Below are 19,530 nucleotides of genomic sequence, written 5' to 3'. Positions count from 1 at the left end.
CATCCAGCCCCTTTGACATCCGCAGTGGAGTTAAACAGGGCTGTGTCCTTGCCCCAACGCGCTTCAGCATGTTCTTCGCAGTCCTGCTCAAGCACACCTTTGTGATGTCCACAGAAGGGATTTACCTGCACACGTGATCAGACAGCAGACTGTTCAACCTGGCACGACTGAAGGCAAAGAGCAAAGTGTGTGAAGTAACCATCAGGGACAAGCTCTTCGCAAACGATGCTGCTCTAGCCACCCACACAGAAGCTGAGCTTTAGTGCCTGATGGCCTGCTTTGCTAAAGCATGCGATGAGTTTGGGTTAACCATAAGCCTAAAGAAAACAAATGTGATGGTTCAAGATGCGGACCCCCAAGCATCATCATCAACAACTACGAACTTGAGGTGGTGAGTCAGTTCATGTACCTCGGCTCTACCATCACCAACAACTTCTCGCTCGATGCTGAGCTCAACAAGCAGATCGGAAAGGCATCAACAACTCTCTCCAGGTTGTCACAGAGGGTGTGGAACAACACCATGCTGACCCTGAACACTAAGATCACCGTGTACTGTGCCTGCATGCTAAACACTCTCATGTACGCCAGTGAAACCTGGACTCTGTACGCCTCACAAGAGAAAAGACTGAGCGCCTTTCACATGTGATGCCTCCGACGCATACTCGGGATCACCTGGAGCGATCGAGTAACAAACAACGAGGTGCCAAGATTCCCAGCATGGTCACACTCCTCTGCCAACGTCGCATGAGATGGCTGGGCCATGAACATCAGATGGATGATGGATGGATCCCCAAAGACATTCTTTATTCGGAACTCGCCTCTTGCAAAAGATTGATCGGACTGCCACATCTCCGCTTCAAGGATGTGTGCAAGCATGACATGAAAGCCCTTGATATCGATGTCAACATCTGGGAAGAGCTCGCTCTAGACAGATCAAGCTGGCGACATGCTCTGATCACTGGTCTGAAAGCCAGAGAGGATAAGCTATGCGTGCTAGCTGATGAAAGACGATCACAGAGGAAGAAGAAGCAGCTCCAACCAACACAAGACACAACCTTCAAGTGCAGCATGGACTGCCACTCCCGCATTGGACTACATAGCCACAGCAGATGCTGCACAACCACCAACCGGGACATCTCTCATGGGCGCAGTTCCATCATCTCTCGAGACTAACGGATGCCAACTAACTAACTAACTAATATATATATATATATATATATATATATATATATATATATATATATATATATATATATATACACACACACACATACATACATATATATATATAGATATATAATGTGACCCCCCTCTAACATGGCAGATGTTGGAAGCCATAGAACCCAACCACGTTATAAATCGAACTGTGTTATAAGCAACCAGGTCAGTTAACTGAGGAAAATTATGCATATACCCCAAAAAAATTTGTGGGGGGGTGGGGTGGGTTAGGTAATACATGCAGGCAGTAAACTACGTGCTTCATCAGCACAGTTACCATCTTAAATTAATGCATATTAAATGAGAAATACACCTGTAGTGAAAACAGAAGGCATATATAATAGTTTACTTTATTTAGAGAACCATGAATTGGTACATATACGTGAATACTGTTTATATATACATGTCTAATGTATAGCATGAATAGAGTATCAACACCATGTACTCACCCGTGAATCTCATCACGTACATTGAAGCCACAATACAAATGTTTCCATCAAAAATATGCACACACAGAGATTTAAAATATTCAATAATTTTGTCACAGGTCATATTGGTCTGAATTCAGTGGAAAAACGTAGCACAATCAAGTAACGAACGACGAAGCACATTTTCTTTTCAGTACATCCCAAGCCGTTAAAAGTCAGTTTGCATTTTAAGCTGCCGTTGGTAGTGTTCATTAGCATAAACTTTTTCCCTGCAAAAATTAATCTTTCACAGCACAGTTAACGTGTTCCAGCCACATTAGAAAATGCAAAAATCCATCAGATTCCATTACTTTTATTTAAGTTTGGTACTGAGTTCCTTTGAAGAAAAGTTCTTTGTTTTTATTGAAGACTGTTGTCGGCTTTCTTTGATGATGGGTGCATGTGTTATTGAAGTCACCGCTAAAGGACAGCTTTGAAGAACCAAACAAATGCCCATTTCTTATTGTGGCAGCAACATCAAAGAACTGTACTGCATGATTGAGACAGATTTTTTTCCTATCTGCTGAGTACGTTTTCATAAAAATTGGTGCTTCAAAGGTACTCTGTTTCCTCTGAAATTTCAGCAAACTATTTCAAAAGGAATTGGAATTCATTACGGTCTATTCTAGCAATTGTTCCTCACTGCCTATTGAAGAAACCAATAATTAAGCTGCGTTTCTTTTTTTTTTGGTTTTTTTTTTTCTTCTTTTTTTTTACATTTGTGGTAGCAGCGTGATGCTGCCACATGTGTTAGAAATTTAACAAAGGGTCAACGAACGATAGAGATGCAGATGTTCTGGTCTGATGACAGGGATTATTACAGAAAATGTGAGTATTCTGAAGGATCTAATTCTGAGTGGAAAGAAGAGGAATTTTACTTACCATCCATATACAAATGTCAGTCTATGTAAATATATTAATTACTAGTGAGTGGCCAAAAATCCAACGAAAGATAGATTACGAGAAAATGCCTCATACAGTTGATCTCCATTACTAGAAATGTCAGCAACAAAAAAGTGGATATCTCACAACATATAGTACTCATGCTAGATGTCAAGATAAGTGGATTATGATGAAACAATGCACTGTTTAGATGGTTTGTCAATATGGACAAAGAGTTTGTTTATGAAACAAAAGATAAACTTCAGTGCATTTTATATCAAGTTTGTGGCTTCCTTTCATGAGGCCTCTGAATTTCTCCACTCCAATCCAATGGTTGTATATACAAGATCAAACAACCAACAATGTCAGCAATAAAAAAAATCGCCAGATGGTATATTTTGCCGCCAAAAAGGAATTTTTTCCCTCCAAGTTTGTGAAATTGACAAAACCTTACACAATCCCAGAAATAAACTTTTTACACATTATTTTTTGTACTTTTAAAATGAAAAAAATACATTTTCGTGTACGAGAAAAATGCAGCAACAAAAAAGTGGATAAATACATAACATGTCACACTGACTACAAATTTACATTTGTATTTACACTATACAAGACAAATATTTCATGTGGCATCAATAGATCCAATGCAAATCACATCTAGGTATTCCTGTTCCCATGATTCAACAGCATATCATTTCCTTGACAAACACAGATACTGGAAGACCGAATGATTTAAGTATCCTGATGTTACATATGCATGAGGTCAATTCTCTTGGTAATTTCTGCATCCAAAGCCGCCTGCAAAGAAAGAGCAGCAAAATTGCCTTGAAGGTATCCTTGAGCTGAACGAACATCTGTGAACTGACTTTTTAGTAATTTCAACTGTTATACTGTTTGCAGTGATAGTTACACTAATTGCCCACCCGATGTCTGGTTGTGAGCTAATGTTGCTGTGCAGCAACCATTATTTTCTTATTCGACATGCCATGACCATTACATCTGACTTTAGACCCTTAATCATTTGATTTCTTTATTATTCCAAGTGTAAACCATCCACAAGGTTTGGTCATGAAACTTATTCTAGAGCAAATGTTATTTAGCAAAAGCCATTTTTCTATGTACCACATTGAACTTTGTGTGTTTTCAGGCTTTATGAACCCCAATTGATAGATTTCTTCCATATCTTAAATGAAAGCCCTCCACAAAATTTGGTCAGGGTAATTGGTCTAGAACTAAAGTCATTGTGTTCAAAAAAATTTTTGTTCTTTATATCAGTGACCTTGACCTTTAACTGACCCCCAAATTAATAGGCTTCTTTCTTATCCAAAACACAAGCCATCCACAAAGTTTGGTCCAGCTCTCTGACACGAAACTAATGTTAATGTGCAAAAAAACATTTTTCTTCCTTTCAGTCACAGTGACCCTGACCTTTGATATTTAGACCTCAAAATCAATATGGTTCTACCTAAAACCATGTACAAGCCATCCACAATTTCTGGTAACTGGTGACATCAGATAACTTGGAGTTTTTGGTAACAGACGGAGAGATGGACATTATAATGTAATACACTGTGCCATAAGGGGGGGGGGGTGGTGGTGGAAAGAACTAATGTAAAATACACGTGTCCTAGGATTTCTTGGCAAAGCAATATATTGTAAATTCATTTAAATAAGCAACAATAAATACTTATAGTACATCCTGTACATCAGTTAAAAAATGATTCTAATTGCCTATCAGGCAGACAAACCTAATTCCACAGAAGTATTAAAGATTGATGTTGAGTTTTTATTTAAGACCACTGTGAAAACAGATAGTTCTTGATGACTAGGCATTATATCAAACAATATTTTCCTTTACAGCAAATTAAGCTTTTTGAAACAAGGCTTCAGTCTCTTCCATATATAAACAGTTTTGCTGGAAATGAATTTCACTCTCACAACTAACGTAACACTGTGAACACACATTCACTCTCACAACTAACGTAACATTGTGAACACGCATTCACTCTCACAACTAACGTAACAGTGTGAACACACATTCACTCTCACAACTAATGTAACATTGTGAACACACATTCACTCTCACAACTAATGTAACGTTGTGAACACACATTCACTCTCACAACTAACCTAACATTGTGAACACAAACAGCAAGGAACATCAAGTAAAGCTTCCTACTATTGTGGGTCTCTGTCAATGACTTGCTGCCCTTAGTCAGTGTGATCTGAAGGTTATAGCGCGCTCTGTGATGTTTTCACATCATGCTGCATCAAGAGATTCCTGCTCCATTTAAAGGGAAACAGCATCTATTTTTAACTGACTAACATGTTTTTCTGTGTGAATAAAACAATATGAGACAGACAAGTAGAATCTTTTTTTTTTAAATTATTTACATGTTTTCCTGTTTGTATACCAAACATATGAGACAGACAAATCAGAATTTTTTAAAATCTGATGTAAAGGTTTACTGTTCATACCAAACATGAGACAATCAGAATATTTTTTTAACTGATGTACAGGTTTAACTGTGTGTACAGATTTAACTGTGTACATGTATACCAAACATGAGGCAATCCAAATCTTTAACTGATGTACAGTAGTGTAAAGTATACCAAACATATGAGACAATCTGAATCTTTGTTTAACTGATGTACAGATTTAACTATGTGTATACCAAACATACGAGACAATCCAAATCTTTGTTTAACTGATGTACAGTTGTGCACAGATTTAACTATGTATACCAAAGATGAGAACATTGTTTCTTATTGATGGCAATGTATTAACATTACAAACTTCAAAGCTGTCTGGTAAAGGCTTGGAAAGCCTGGTCTGTGACCACACTTACTACTGCATTTTCATGTATTCAAGACCACATCAAGCCTGCCACTTGAGTCCTAAAATGGGTACCCTTCGCAGCCAACAATTTTGTGGCATTGCTGTGTACTGGGTACTGCATCGATGACACTTTCAGAGTTAGAACATTTTTGTTTGGCCAATGGTCAATGTATTGTAATATATAATAATATTACCTAAGCCTATAAACATATCTTGATTTTCTCATGTTGCTTTAGATCTGTCAGTTTATTTTGATAGCATGTTGCATTCAATTATTCAAAAATGGTTTAGGTAATCCGTATATTAAAGCTAAAATGTTAATACTGAAGACAGAATGTTAATGTTGGTACAATAAGAGATCCATAACTAGGATATCACTTGAATGATCCATATCACTTGAGGACCTGTTTGGTCTCAGCATAAAACATGTTTCTTATGATACAAAAAACTGAAATTCATTCAAAATTCAAACCTTACTTCAGGAATTAAGAGTTTTTGAAATTCCACTGTAAAAATGGCCAGTATTCTACTGACAATTTGTATTTATAATTATTAAACACAATCATAAAGACATGCATATAAATTTAATGCTTTTATAATCATTTACATCAAGCTTACTGCCATATTTGCTGGCCTATAAGACGATACTTTTTGAGCAGAAAATCTTAGCTTCATATTATGCTCCAAATCGACTTACATATGGATTATGTCATCTGAATCATTTTACCGTATTTTTCGTATGGAAAATAATTCTCCAAAACGATGAAAAATATTGTGTAAAAAATATTTCATTTTGGGGAAGAGATCATGTATGAAAAAATATAGGATCCCACAATGAGTATTTTAAACAATTACATGACTGTCAGTATTAAAAATTAACATAAATCAGATGTAATTGCGCTAAAGCAGCATGCACCAGTAAAGTACATTGTTTGTAATAAACATTGTTTAAATTTGATTACATGTATTTGCTTAGAATTGACAAGATAGATGATGAATAATCATGACAAAGACATATTCGATCACAATTTTCTTCTTGCACCTAATGATCAAATAAAACTTACATCCCGATGCAGGAGAGAGAGAGAGAGAGAGAGAGAGAGAGAGACAGAGAGAGAGAGAGAGAGAGACAGAGAAAGAGAGATGTCTTCACAATTGTAAATCTGTATTATACTGTTCAATTACCTGATCACTGATATTACTCATGTACAAGTGCAGTACCATATTCCATTATCAATTAACACCACTAGGTAAGCAATGCCTTCTAGCTTTTGTTGTCACTTCCTTTATCCAAGAATCACATGACTTTATAGCGGTATAAACCTTCTAATTAAATATGCTACAGCTGTATTCAAGCTAACACCTGTTTGAGGTCAAGATTTGGCAGACCTGATCAGATTAGCGAGGGTACCAATAGGGAAATGAGTCTAACCATGGGTATTATGACTATTATACCATATAATAAAAGGAAATGCCAGGTGGTTGATCATGTAAATTTCTCAGCCAGTGACATCTTTTGAACATGCCAATGAAACTGACAGCAATTTAAAATAACATGAGCAAAGATAAAAAAACAATTGCTGTCTAAGTACAGGAAGAGTACATGCACTTTAAAAAAGGTCTTATTTTTTGAGAATGGAGAGGTCGTTATACTGGCAAAGAAAATCAGACAGCATGCAAAATGGTCATTCTTGTGATTTAACCTAAATGGAGTCTACAGGGATATAACTATTGTGAATATTTAAACCCTGGCAGAGTATGGTATGTATTTTCATAGTTTATATTTAATGTTTCATTTATTAATGTTTTCTCTCTTTGACAAAAGCTTCAGCTAAACGGGGGAAATAAACATGAAGAGCTAATATCTCTCTCTCTCTCATATTGGACCATATTTTATCTGATTACGAGGTGCAAGAAGAAAAATGCGATGAAATACATATGCATCCCTCTCTATCTCTCTTCCTCAAAAAACTGTGGAAAAAGCATTTTAACATTAATGATGCAATTTCCCTATTGCTTGTAATCTGAAATAGCATACAGTGATACTTTTAATATTTATGAAACCAGAAGTTATTATAGTTTAATTCCACACAGCATAGCAAGTTTTATCCTAACTGTAACTCACAAAATTTTCAGGTCAGCGTCATTATAAGTAGCAAAAAGTATATAATACATTTAAAATAATTAGGTACTTTTAGTTATATTTACTTATACTAAGCATCGACATATATATGGATGAAGGTTGGAAAATTTGCCAATTTTGCTGATCCACATCAACTTATAGGCCGGCAAATATGGTAAATAAGAGACTGTAACACATTTCCGTTTTAATTTATTTAAAGGGCTATTACATTCTGAAGTTTTGTAACTTTGAAAGATGTATCACCTATTTCTATGATTTCTTTTTAAACTATTACAGCATAATGTTGGAGCACTGACAAAATAATGTTTAACATTAACAGTGCATTAATGTTATATACTTATTAAATTTTATGTTTTGCTTCAATTTAGTCCTAATAAAAATATAAGTCTGAGCTCATTGTAACTCCAACAAGTCTGCATTTTAAGCCAAAGTTAATAAACTACAGTTTTCAAGAAAGCAGATGTTGTACTAAATTATGTTTCACTGATATTACTTACCTAATGACATTATATTAGGATAAGTTTCTCTGCTGTCTCTGAATCCAGCCATACCAGAAAGATGAAAAATGTCTTTCTATGTATTATATAGACAAAGGGAATAATGCAAAAGTGTATGGATCCTGAAGATTCACCTATCTCAATGCATCAATCACAAAGAGAGGATGAATACTTATTGACTGCATAGCAATGGCATCATGTTTTTTGCATTAAAACCAGGTTGTGTCCTTAGACAATTAATCCATCAGGACAGAACTGCATGTAGTTCAGGTCCAAAGGCAGGGTATCAGGACAGAACTGCATGTAGTTCAGGTCCAAAGGCAGGGTATCAGGACAGAACTGCATGTAGTTCAGGTCCAAAGGCAGGGTATCAGGACAGAACTGCATATAGTTCAGGTCCAAAGGCAGGGTATCAGGACAGAACTGCATGTAGTTCAGGTCCAAAGGCAGGGTATCAGGACAGAACTGCATGTAGTTCAGGTCCAAAGGCAGGGTATCATGATGGAACTGCATATAGTTCAGGTAAAAAGGCAGGGTATCAGGACAGAACTGCATGTAGTTCAGGTCCAAAGGCAGGGTATCAGGACAGAACTGCATGTAGTTCAGGTCCAAAGGCAGGGTATATAGCTCACTCACTGCAAGCTAAGGCAAACACTCTCAAAAGGTAGTCATACATAATAGCTGTTTGACTGATGGATGATGGGCTCGAACTTCAAAAATCCGATGGCAAGTCGGAAAAGTCCCTGTTGTGTCCAATATTGTCTCATTCATGAATGTGGAATAAGCCCAAGATCATGGACTGATATCACTTGATGATGATTGGGACTCACTTCTTTTCTTCAATGAGAAAGAAAAAGAAGTTGACCAGTTGAGGAATTCAGTTGTATGACAGAACTGAAATGACACAAGTCATTACAAACATGCCATTTCCTTTTGTAAGCATTAAGAGAGAATGGGATTCTAGCTATTGTGATCCTCTTCACAAATGAATTTCCGAAAGCCTTTGCATGCAAGGCATGCCTGACAAGAGCTACGCATTAAGGAAGAGTTTCTCTGTAGAACAGTGGCAACCTGGGCTACTTGAGAAGAGTTGGGATTGCTACAACTTACTTGGGTATGGCTGTCATTTGGGATAGCAGATAATTAACCCAGGATTTATCCCATCAGAGAGGGGTGATCAGAACTATTTGGCAGTTCATATCTCTCTCAATTCTGAATGACTTTTGGTATCTGGAGTGATGTAGGTAAAGCATAGGTCCACATTCCCTCCCAGGCAACTGACAGCGAATTGATAGGCAGTGCTTCTGGGTCTGATAAAGGGAGATGACTTCATTTGTTGCGATTTGTTGTCCCACCTTGTTGTGTAAAGATCTATCATCAGTTGGCCCAACAGGGTGCAGACTCAACTGAATGTGGAAGGATGGAGAGAACACTATATATGATGCAAGTGTCCTTGACAGGGAACCATTATGGTGTGTGGCAGACATGGATATTTCTCTGGTATTATGCATACCATAGAAGGTAATCCAATGCAAAGGATTGGTGATTTTGTTCCTTCCTGCTTAAGGAGGTACATGACAACTCCCAAATTGTAGCACATTATCAGGACCATATGTCCACACGTGGGTTCCAGCCAAGTGTTGAAGGTGTTGAGAATGGTCTTCATTTCCTGGAGGCTGATGTAACGAGTCATCTCCTGAAACATTCACTTGCAACTGACATCATAAAGTTCAGCAGCATGTGTGCTCCCCAATCCAACAGACTGGAATCTGTAAAACTCTTTATTTCTGGTTGAGTGTTTTTGACAGTTTTTCCTACTATAAGTCACTTACTGTCTTGCCATTAGAGAAGGAATTTTTGATGGTCAATATCAAAAGTTTTTTTTAACATGACGGCATATGAATGGTGGCCATTGCAAAAGCAGTTTTATTTGTAATTGGCACAAACAAAGGTGACCAAGGAGTCACAAATCTGCAATTATATTGAATAGGCTGAGGAGATCAAGAAACTCCCTTGCTGAGATAAACATTTTGAATGAAATCCTTTCTGGTGCATGAATATTTTTGATGCATTTAGGTGCAAGAAAAACTCCACACTGAGATGGATAAAATGTTTAAAGGGGATAAGGTCTCACTTTTCATCATTTATTATTAATCCTAAGCTATAAATTATGACAAGAAGTTATTCATAATTTGGACCAAAACCAAACTTACCAATGTTTTAAAGGGATGTCATCTAGGAACACCTTTGTCATTGTGGAGGAGGTCATTCTGAACCTGGAGATTAGTCTAAAGTTTCTGTGAAGGCCCAAGGCCATAAGCTAGCCTGAAAAGAAGAGCGCTGAATCGGTATAATTTGCCCTGACAGGCAAAGTGAAGATATTTGCACTAAGTTGATGGATTGGAATGTGAAAATATGCATCAAGTCTAGGCGTAGTTGTTGAGTTGTATGGACTTTGCTGTCTCTAAGTTGAATTTCAGGGTAGAAATAATCGATTGTGCCTGCTTAGGTCAACTACATGTCTCAATTTGCCAATGGACTCTGTCACCAGAAACAGCCTTGTGCAGAAGCCCTGTGTACAGCTTGTACAATTGTTACTGTCTTCTTCATGAGTAAAAAATATATTTCCTTCTGTAGTATGTCCTCTATTATCGGATCGATTTTTGCCATGAATGGGTGTTCAAAGTGAAGGAGGTCAGATGAATAAGATTCTGACAGGTGGCAAGAGGCAGAGGGGAAGAAACACAGGTTCTTTCTCCTCTCCCTGCCTGTCGGTGAAAAGTAGGGGTGTAGGACCTCCTGTAATTCAACTGGCTATGGTTACTCTGTCATCATTGGGAACTGCCTCTATTGTATCCCTACTAATCATTGTCCACTCTCTGGAACAATCTATATGCAGGACATCCCAATAGGTGAGGGGCATCTCTTGTGCTTCTTGTTTTCTGACCACCAAACAGATGTGGGAGAACTAAATGGGAAGGTGTGCAAGGCTGCTGCATTGTGTAGTTTTAAAAAAAGAGTTCAGAAGTGCATTTCTTTTAAGTCCATGTTGCAGGAGACCATCAGGGCCATGGTTCAGTCAGATGCCCTATTCATTATCTTGGCAATTTAGCGCACTGAATCCTATGCATGATTGTTTCTGGCCTTATCAGCGAGTCAAGAAATCACAAAAGATACTAAATTAAGTAAAGATAATGCTGATATAATGTTCCTCACCATCCTGGATGTAGGAGTGACATTTTGCTGCTGATCCACAAGGTGGGGCAGAGATGCCCTAGGGGAAAAATGTCCTTATCAACATTAGTTTTTCCAGGAAATGCCTGGTGATTTCTGCAACTTTTGAAAACTGAGGGAATATTTGTAATGACAGACTGAAGTCGTCATCATCTATATCCAGTGGCACTGACCTTGCAGGTCGGGAAGACTATAGGTGGAGGAGGACACTCAAAGGCATGATTTGATAGATTTCTTATATTGCTGAATTTCATCCATTCTTTTGCTGGATTGGATGATTTTTATATATCCATTTCATTTCCTTCATCTAGCTCAGGACTGACATACTCTTGTACACCTTAGGTACTTCGTCAGCACGCATCATTTTGCTCATATGATATAACGCTAAGTTCGGTGGTATAAAAGAATGCTGGTTTGACACTGCCAGTTTGGCTCTATAAAGGCAGTTCACAATGAAGATGCATAGCAATGTTCAGTCCAGCTGGTCAGTTGGCTGGCCAGTCAAATGTGTGGTGCATTCAGCAAGAGATACTGTAGCTGTTGGTATATGTGGATGGCTGGCTGGATTGCCAGTCCAAGAAAACCAAGTTGTGAACACTGAAGTTAAACATACAACTGGATCAGTTGGTTGACAACTGGATAGGCATATGGAAGATGATAAATGCCATGTTGGTCTGCTAGTATATATGTCCGTCTGTATTAGTTAAAGTGTAATTTGGTCAGTCCAGACCTCTGTACAAGTCAAATAGTATCCCTTCGCATCCGGCAGGAAAGTTCTCATGCACAGACGGAGCATGTGATATCTGTGTACAATCATGCCTCATAGGTGAAGATAAGTTTGACTCTACACCTTCGCAGCATGGTATCTGACAGGATTCTCATACCTCATGTGGGGAGCTAAAGGCTTATCCCGAGTCGGATTCTGATAAAATTCTTCCTGTTTAGAAACTGATAATCTTGACAAAGCCTTATTAAAGAGATCATGTACAATTCCAACACTTAGTTTGAATCATCTCTCATTCTGACTGCATTATGATTTGGAGCTGTTGTTTTTATCTTGATGGGGTGAGGTGGAGAGGGCATCTCAACATCCCCCATGAGACTCATTATGAAATCAGACATGGGGCATAATCTCAGCTCTTCATGTTAAGATGGAATTGACATTGCTCTCTTTTTTGCAGCACTTGAGTTGCTTCATAAGAAGACTGGGCCATGTATTCTTGGATCATATCTTTTACAGTAGGTTTCTCGTCCAGTTCGGCCAAAAAGCAGTTGGTACAAATAAGGCATGTTCAAACTTTTGCTTGCATTTAGTGAAATTTGTTGTCATCACTGTAATGAAGTTATAAAAAAAAAACGAAGTGCATACAACAAATATATTTATAAAATCTGTAATAAATGGCAACTGTGATTAAGTTATGAATGAAAAATGATTGCCTAAACATAGCACTCAGGTAAATCCACCCGTGAACATTTTTGTTACCACTCAAAGTCAACTGTAACAGAACAAACAATATGATAATGTCAAAATATCAATAAATTCGCAGGATTCAAAACAATTTGCATGCACCATATACAACAACAGGTATTACTATAACAATAAAAATAATAGATGGGAGATGAAATTTAAGTATGAGATTAAATGCACTCTGGACATCTTTGTAGCATTAAATTGAAAGTGAAAACTAGTTATGTCTGAGTAGAATGGTAACCATCTAGCAGGTATAAAGGGACTTAACTCAGGAACAGTTGCTTCTCTTTGTCTGTCTATATATATATGGGTTTCAAGGGTTGTCATCGCTGGGGGCGGATGTGGGAGATAAGCACCCACTTCCTTTGGAAATCTCCCAATGGCTTGCGTCTGATAGAGCCTCTGACAACCAAATCCAGCTTCAGGCCTTCACCTGTTTAAACTGACTGGAGAAGGGATGACAGGCGAGTTTCTGGCGCCTCAAAACCAGATGCTTCGGGCAGATGCTTCGCCTCAAACTGGGCAGCCCCCAGCCAATAAGGTGCCGTCCCGCCACAGTTCGCCTGCCTTGCTGGGTGCGTAAGGCTTAAGGTACGCGAGTACCTGAAACGCGGACTGCAAGTACTGCATCAAGAAAAAACAAAATAAAACTAAAAAGACTTCAATCTTCAAGCTAGGTACCTGGAATGTCCGGAAAATGCTGACTGGGCTTTCAGATGATCTCCAGACAATCAGTGATGTTCAAAAGACTTCAGTCATCAACGACGAACTTGCAAGGCTCCAGGTCGACATCGCCTCACTACAGGAGATACGACTACCAGATTCCGGGTCCCTCAGAGAAAAGAACTACACATTCTTCTGGCAAGGAAAGAGCGCTGATGAAGCCAGAGAGTTTGGTGTTGGAGTCGCTGTCAGGAACACTCAGCTGGGGATGATAGAACCCTGCCAACAAGGAAATGGAAGACTGCTATCCCTCCACACCACAAACGGGCCTGTCAACCTTATTAGCATTTACGCTCAAACACTAAGATCCTCCACAGACACCAAGGATGAGTTTAACGATGAGTTAAACTCACTCATCGACAAAATTCCCAAGGAAGAGAACTTGATTTTGCTGGGTGACTTCAATGCTAGGGTGGGTGCTGACCATGACTTTTGGCCCTCCTGTCTTGGCAAGTTTGGCATTGGGAAGATGAATAAGAATGGGCAGCGTCTTCTAGAGATGTGCTCATACCACGACCTCAGCATCACCAATTCATTCTTTCAGACAAAGCCACAGCACAAAGTGTCTTGGAGGCATCCCCGGTCTAAACACTTGCACCAGTTGGACTTGATCATTACAAGACGGTCAGCCATGATGGGTGTGCTTCTTACCCGTACCTTCCACAGTGCTGACTGCGACACAACCACTGGTGTGCTGCAAAATGAAGCTTCAGCCGAAGAAGATCCACCGCTCTAGGGAAGAGGGTCAACCACGCACTGATGTGAGCAAAACATCATATCCAGACAAGGCTGAGGAATTCACCTATGCTCTTTCCAAGAAGTCTGATTCAGAACCCCCCAACAGCAGTGCCAAAGAAAGATGGGATCACATCAGAGAGACTGTATACAGCACAGCCACATGGATCTTTGGTAAGAAGCAATGAAAGAACAATGACTGGTTTGAGGCTAACTCTGCCACACTCATGCCAGCCATAGAAGAGCGTCGCAGTGCTCACCTGCAATACAAGCGATCCCCCTGCCAGAAGACACTACAGGCATACAAGTCTACCAGAAGCAAAGTGCAGAGATTAGCATGGCAGTGTGCCAATGAATACTGGCTTCAGCTCTGTCAGAGCATCCAGTCAGCAGCAGATATTGGAAACATGATATTGGAAACATAAGAGGCATGTACGATGAAATAAAGAAAGCAATGGGTCCCACAAAGAAACTGACAGCACCACTGAAGTCTGCCACAGACGATACCATCCACAACAAGGGCAAGCAGATGGAGCATTGGGTGGAATACTACTCCAAACTGTACTCCAAAGAGAACCACGTGACCACTGATACCCTCAATGCCATTGAAAACCTCCCTCTCATGGCCGAACTGGATGAGAAACCTACTGTAGACGAACTTAAGAAGGCCTTAGAGAAACTGTCACTAGGTAAAGCCCCATGGAAGGATGGCATCATAGCAGAACTCATTAAGTGCGGCTGTAGCGTGCTGCTCACACACCTGCACGACCTCCTCTGCCAGTGCTGGGACGAGGGTGCAGTGCCTCAGGACATGAGAGACGTCAACATCATAACTCTGTACAAGAACAAGGGCAACAGAAGCGACTGCAACAACTACACGGGCATATCACTTCTCAGCACTGTGGGTAAAGTTTTCGCACATGTCATCCTGAAAAGACCGCAGATGCTTGCTGACAGAATTTACCCAGAGTCGCAGTGCGGGTTCTGCGCAGAGAGGTCCACAATCGACATAATCTTCTGTCAGGCAACTGTAGGAAAAATGCAGAGAACAACACAGACCCCTCTACCTGGCCTTTATAGACCTCACCAAGGCATTTGATCTGGTCAGCAGTGACGGACTCTTCACAATCCTGGCGAAAATTGGTTGCCCTCCAAAGCTGCAAAGCATGATCCAGTCCTTCCACGATGACATGAAAGGCACGGTGCAGTACGATGGCTCAACATCCGGCCCCTTTGACATCTGCAGTGGAGTTAAACAGGGCTGTGTCCTTGCCCCCACGCTCTTCGGCATGTTCTTCGCAGTCCTGCTCAAGCATGCCTTTGGGACGTCCACAGAAGGGATTTACCTGCACACGCGATCAGACAGCAGACTGTTCAACCTGGCACGACTGAAGGCAAAGAGCAAAGTGCGTGAAGTAACCATCAGGGACAAGCTCTTCGCAGACGATGCTGCTCTAGCCGCCCACACAGAAGCTGAGCTTTAGCGCCTGATGGCCTGCTTTGCTAAAGCATGCGATGAGTTTGGGTTAACCATAGGCCTAAAGAAAACAAATGCGATGGTTCAGGATGCGGACCCCCCAGGCATCATCATCAACAACTATGAACTTGAGGTGGTGAGTCAGTTCATGTACCTTGGCTCTACCATCACCAACAACTTCTCGCTCGATGCTGAGCTCAACAAGCGGATCGGAAAGGCATCAACAACTCTCTCCAGGTTGTCGCAGAGAGTGTGGAACAACACCATGCTGACCCTGAACACTAAGATCACCGTGTACTGTGCCTGCATGCTAAGCACTCTCATGTACGCCAGTGAAACCTGGACTCTGTACGCCTCACAAGAGAAAAGACTGAGCGCCTTTCACATGTGATGCCTCCGATGCATACTCGGGATCACCTGGAGTGATCGAGTAACAAACAACGAGGTGATCGAGTGTGCCAAGATTCCCAGCACGATCACACTCCTCTGCCAACGTCGCATGAGATGGCTGGGCCATGTATGTCGGATGGATGATGGATGGATCCCCAAAGACATTCTTTATTCGGAAATCGCCTCTTGCAAAAGATTGATCGGACTGACACATCTCCGCTTCCAGGATGAGTGCAAGCATGACATGAAAGCCCTTGATGTCGATGTCAACATCTGGGAAGAGCTCACTCTAGACAGATCAAGCTGGCGACATGCTCTGATCACTGGTCTGAAAGCCGGAGAGGATAAGCTACGCGTGCTAGCTGATGAAAGACGATCACAGAGGAAGAAGAAGCAGCTCCAACCATCACCAGACGCAACCTTCAAGTGCAGCAGGGACTGCCACTCCCGCATTGGACTACATAGCCACAGCAGATGCTGCACAACCACCAACCGGGACATCTCTCATGGGTGCAGTTCCATCGTCTCTCGAGACTAACGGATGCCAACTAGCCAACTAATATATATATATATATATATATATATATATATATATATATATATATATATATATATATATGTATATATAATGTGACCCCACTCTAACATGGCAGATGTTAGAAGCCATAGAACCCGACCATGTTATAAACTGAACCATGTTATAAGCAACCAGGTCAGTTAACTGAAGAAAATTATGCATATACCCCAAAAAAATTTGCAAGGGGTTGGGGTTGGGTTAGGTAATACATGCAGGCAGTAAAATACATGCTTCATCAGCACAGTTACCATCTTAAATTAATGCATAAATGAGAAATACACCTGTAGTGAAAACAGAAGTCATATATAATAGTTTACTTTATTTAGAGAACCACGAATTGGTACATATACGTGAATACTGTTTATATATACATGTCTAATGTATAGTATGAATAGAGTATCAACACCATGTACTCACCCACGAATCTCATCACATACATTGAAGCCACAATACAAATGTTTCCATCAAAAATATGCACACACAGAGATTTAAAATATTCAATAATTTTGTCACAGGTCATATTGGTCTGAATTCAGTGGAAAAACGTAGCACAATCAAGTAACGAATGACGAAGCACATTTTCTTTTCAGTACATCCCAAGCTGTTAAAAGTCAGTTTGCATTTTAAGCTGCCATTAGAAAATGCAAAAATCCATCAGATTCCATTACTTTTATTTAAGTTTGGTACTGAGTTCCTTTGAAGAAAAGTTCTTTGTTTTTATTGAAGACTGTTGTCGACTCTCTTTGATGATGGGTGCATGCGTTATTGAAGTCACCGCTAAAGGACAGCTTTGGAGAACCAAACAAATGCCCATTTCTTATTGTGGCAGCAACATCAAAGAACTGTACTGCATGACTGAGACAGATTTTTTTCCTATTTGCTGAGTACGTTTTCATAAAAATTGGTGCTTCAAAGGTACTCTGTTTCCTCTGAAATTTCAGCAAACTATTTCAAAAGGAATTGGAATTCATTATGGTCTATTCTAGGAACTGTTCCTCCCTGCCTGTTGAATAAACCAATAATTAAGCTGTGGTTTTTTTTTCTTCTTTTTTTTTACATTTGTGGTAGCAGTGTGATGCTGCCACACGTGTTAGAAATTTAACAAAGGGTCAACAAACGATAGAGATGCAGATGTTCTGGTCTGATGACAGGGATTATTACAGAAAATGTGAGTATTCTGAAGGATCTAATTCTGAGTGGAAAGAAGAGGAATTTTACTTACCATCCATATACAAATGTCAGTCTATGTAAATATATTAATTACTAGTGAGTGGCCAAAAATCCAACGAAAGATAGATTACGAGAAAATGCCTCATACAGTTGATCTCCATCACCAGAAATGTCAGCAACAAAAAAGTGGATATCTCACAACATATAGTACTCATGCTAGATGTCAAGATAAGTGGATTATGATGAAACAATGCACTGTTTAGATGGTTTGTCAATATGGACAAAGAGTTTGTTTATGAAACAAAAGATAAACTTCAGTGCATTTTATATCAAGTCTGTGGCTTCCTTTCATGAGGCCTCTGAATTTCTCCACTCCAATCCAATGGTTGTATATACAAGATCAAACAACCAACAACGTCAGCAATAAAAAAAATCGCCAGATGGTATATTTTGCCGCCAAAAAGGAATTTTTTCCCTCCAAGTTTGTGAAATTGGCAAAGCCTTACACAATCCCAGAATAAACTTTTTACACATTATTTTTTGTACTTTTAAAATGAAAAAAATACATTTTCGTGTACGAGAAAAATACATATATAATTTCAGGAGCCATGCCATGATCGTCTGGTATTATTCACATGTGATCTTTTCCCCAAAATGATAATAAACATTTTACGCTTTTTCGTACTTTTAAGAACGATTTTTTTTGTGTACGAGAAAAATACATGTATATAAAATTTCAAGACCCACACCACAACCATGTTTTATCTGAATTCGCATTATAAACGGAGCGTGCTATAGCAGGGTCACACTATATACACATACACACACACTCAAAATGATGGAGGTAGCAGAGAAAATTATCCTAATATACTTTGATCAATAGATTTGAAAGAAATGTTAAAAATAACCCCGAAACATTATGTGTATCCATATGATGCAATGAAAATATTTTTCCTCCATCAAAGGAGGGATCGTGGCAGGATAAACAGATATTTAAATGGTGAAAATTCAATTTCTACTGCCATCAAAGCACAGATGTAAAAAATAATACTTACAACTTGCTGTCTTATTTCTTCCAGCTTTACCTTGGCCAGGGATATATCCTGTATGAATGAAAAAGTATATGGAAGTGAAAATACTTGCATGTATGTTCACTAGGATAAAACTGATTTAATTGAAGGAAAAGCTTCACAAGAGTCACTTAAAGGGATTGATGCTCAACTATCAACAATAACTTCAAGGAATTCAAGATAAGACCATTTCTTCCTTTTCAACTACTGAGTGCTGAAACCATCTTTGATACTCTTGGATTCAGCTAATGTGGATATGTGAGAAAGCTTGCCAGTTGCTTCTCGAGGGTCGATGGTTCTTCCCGGGGATTTCCCGGGTTCTTCCTCCACCATTAATACTGGCCGCCAAGTATAGCCGATCATGTGCTGAAAAATGGCGTTAAACCCTACAACAACAACAACGATACTCTTGTGCAATAACAAAATTTTCAAATTAGTAACTGTGATGACCATAATGGCTGTAAGATTATTCATAGAGGACCAACTAAACATCATTATAAATCTTCCTGTGAAAACAACATGCTAATATGATCATCCATCTGACTGGCACCATTTTCACTTAGGACCAGCTAGACCAGGGGATGAATGTGTGTGTAATGTTTCATGGCAATCCTCACATAAACCTTGCTAAAGATTG

General features: G+C 39.4%; 1 protein-coding gene across 2 annotated transcripts in view; it reads right to left on the bottom strand.

Annotated features, from left to right (window-relative positions):
* Nucleotides 1-19,530, bottom strand: part of LOC149802080 (HAUS augmin-like complex subunit 1) — a 71,576-nt gene that overhangs the window by 14,199 nt on the left and 37,847 nt on the right. The window contains exons 8-9 of one of the 2 annotated variants that reach the window (XM_089956478.1): nucleotides 18,879-18,926; nucleotides 3,143-3,365 (exon numbers count right to left, since the gene is read on the bottom strand). In XM_089956478.1, coding sequence (XP_089812604.1) covers nucleotides 3,315-3,365; nucleotides 18,879-18,926 — 99 coding nt within the window. In that variant the 3' untranslated portion in view covers nucleotides 3,143-3,314. Of the gene's footprint in view, nucleotides 1-3,142; nucleotides 3,366-18,878; nucleotides 18,927-19,530 lie in introns of those variants that run through there. The other variant, XM_089956476.1, reaches the window with a different exon arrangement.

Source organism: Sinohyriopsis cumingii, chromosome 4, assembly GCF_028554795.1.
Source record: "Sinohyriopsis cumingii isolate HCF-2022 chromosome 4, ASM2855479v2, whole genome shotgun sequence".
Classification (NCBI taxonomy): Eukaryota; Metazoa; Mollusca; class Bivalvia; order Unionida; family Unionidae; genus Sinohyriopsis; species Sinohyriopsis cumingii.
The sequence above is the reverse complement of the archived record's forward strand: the minus strand, read 5'-3'. Positions and strand labels throughout refer to the sequence as shown.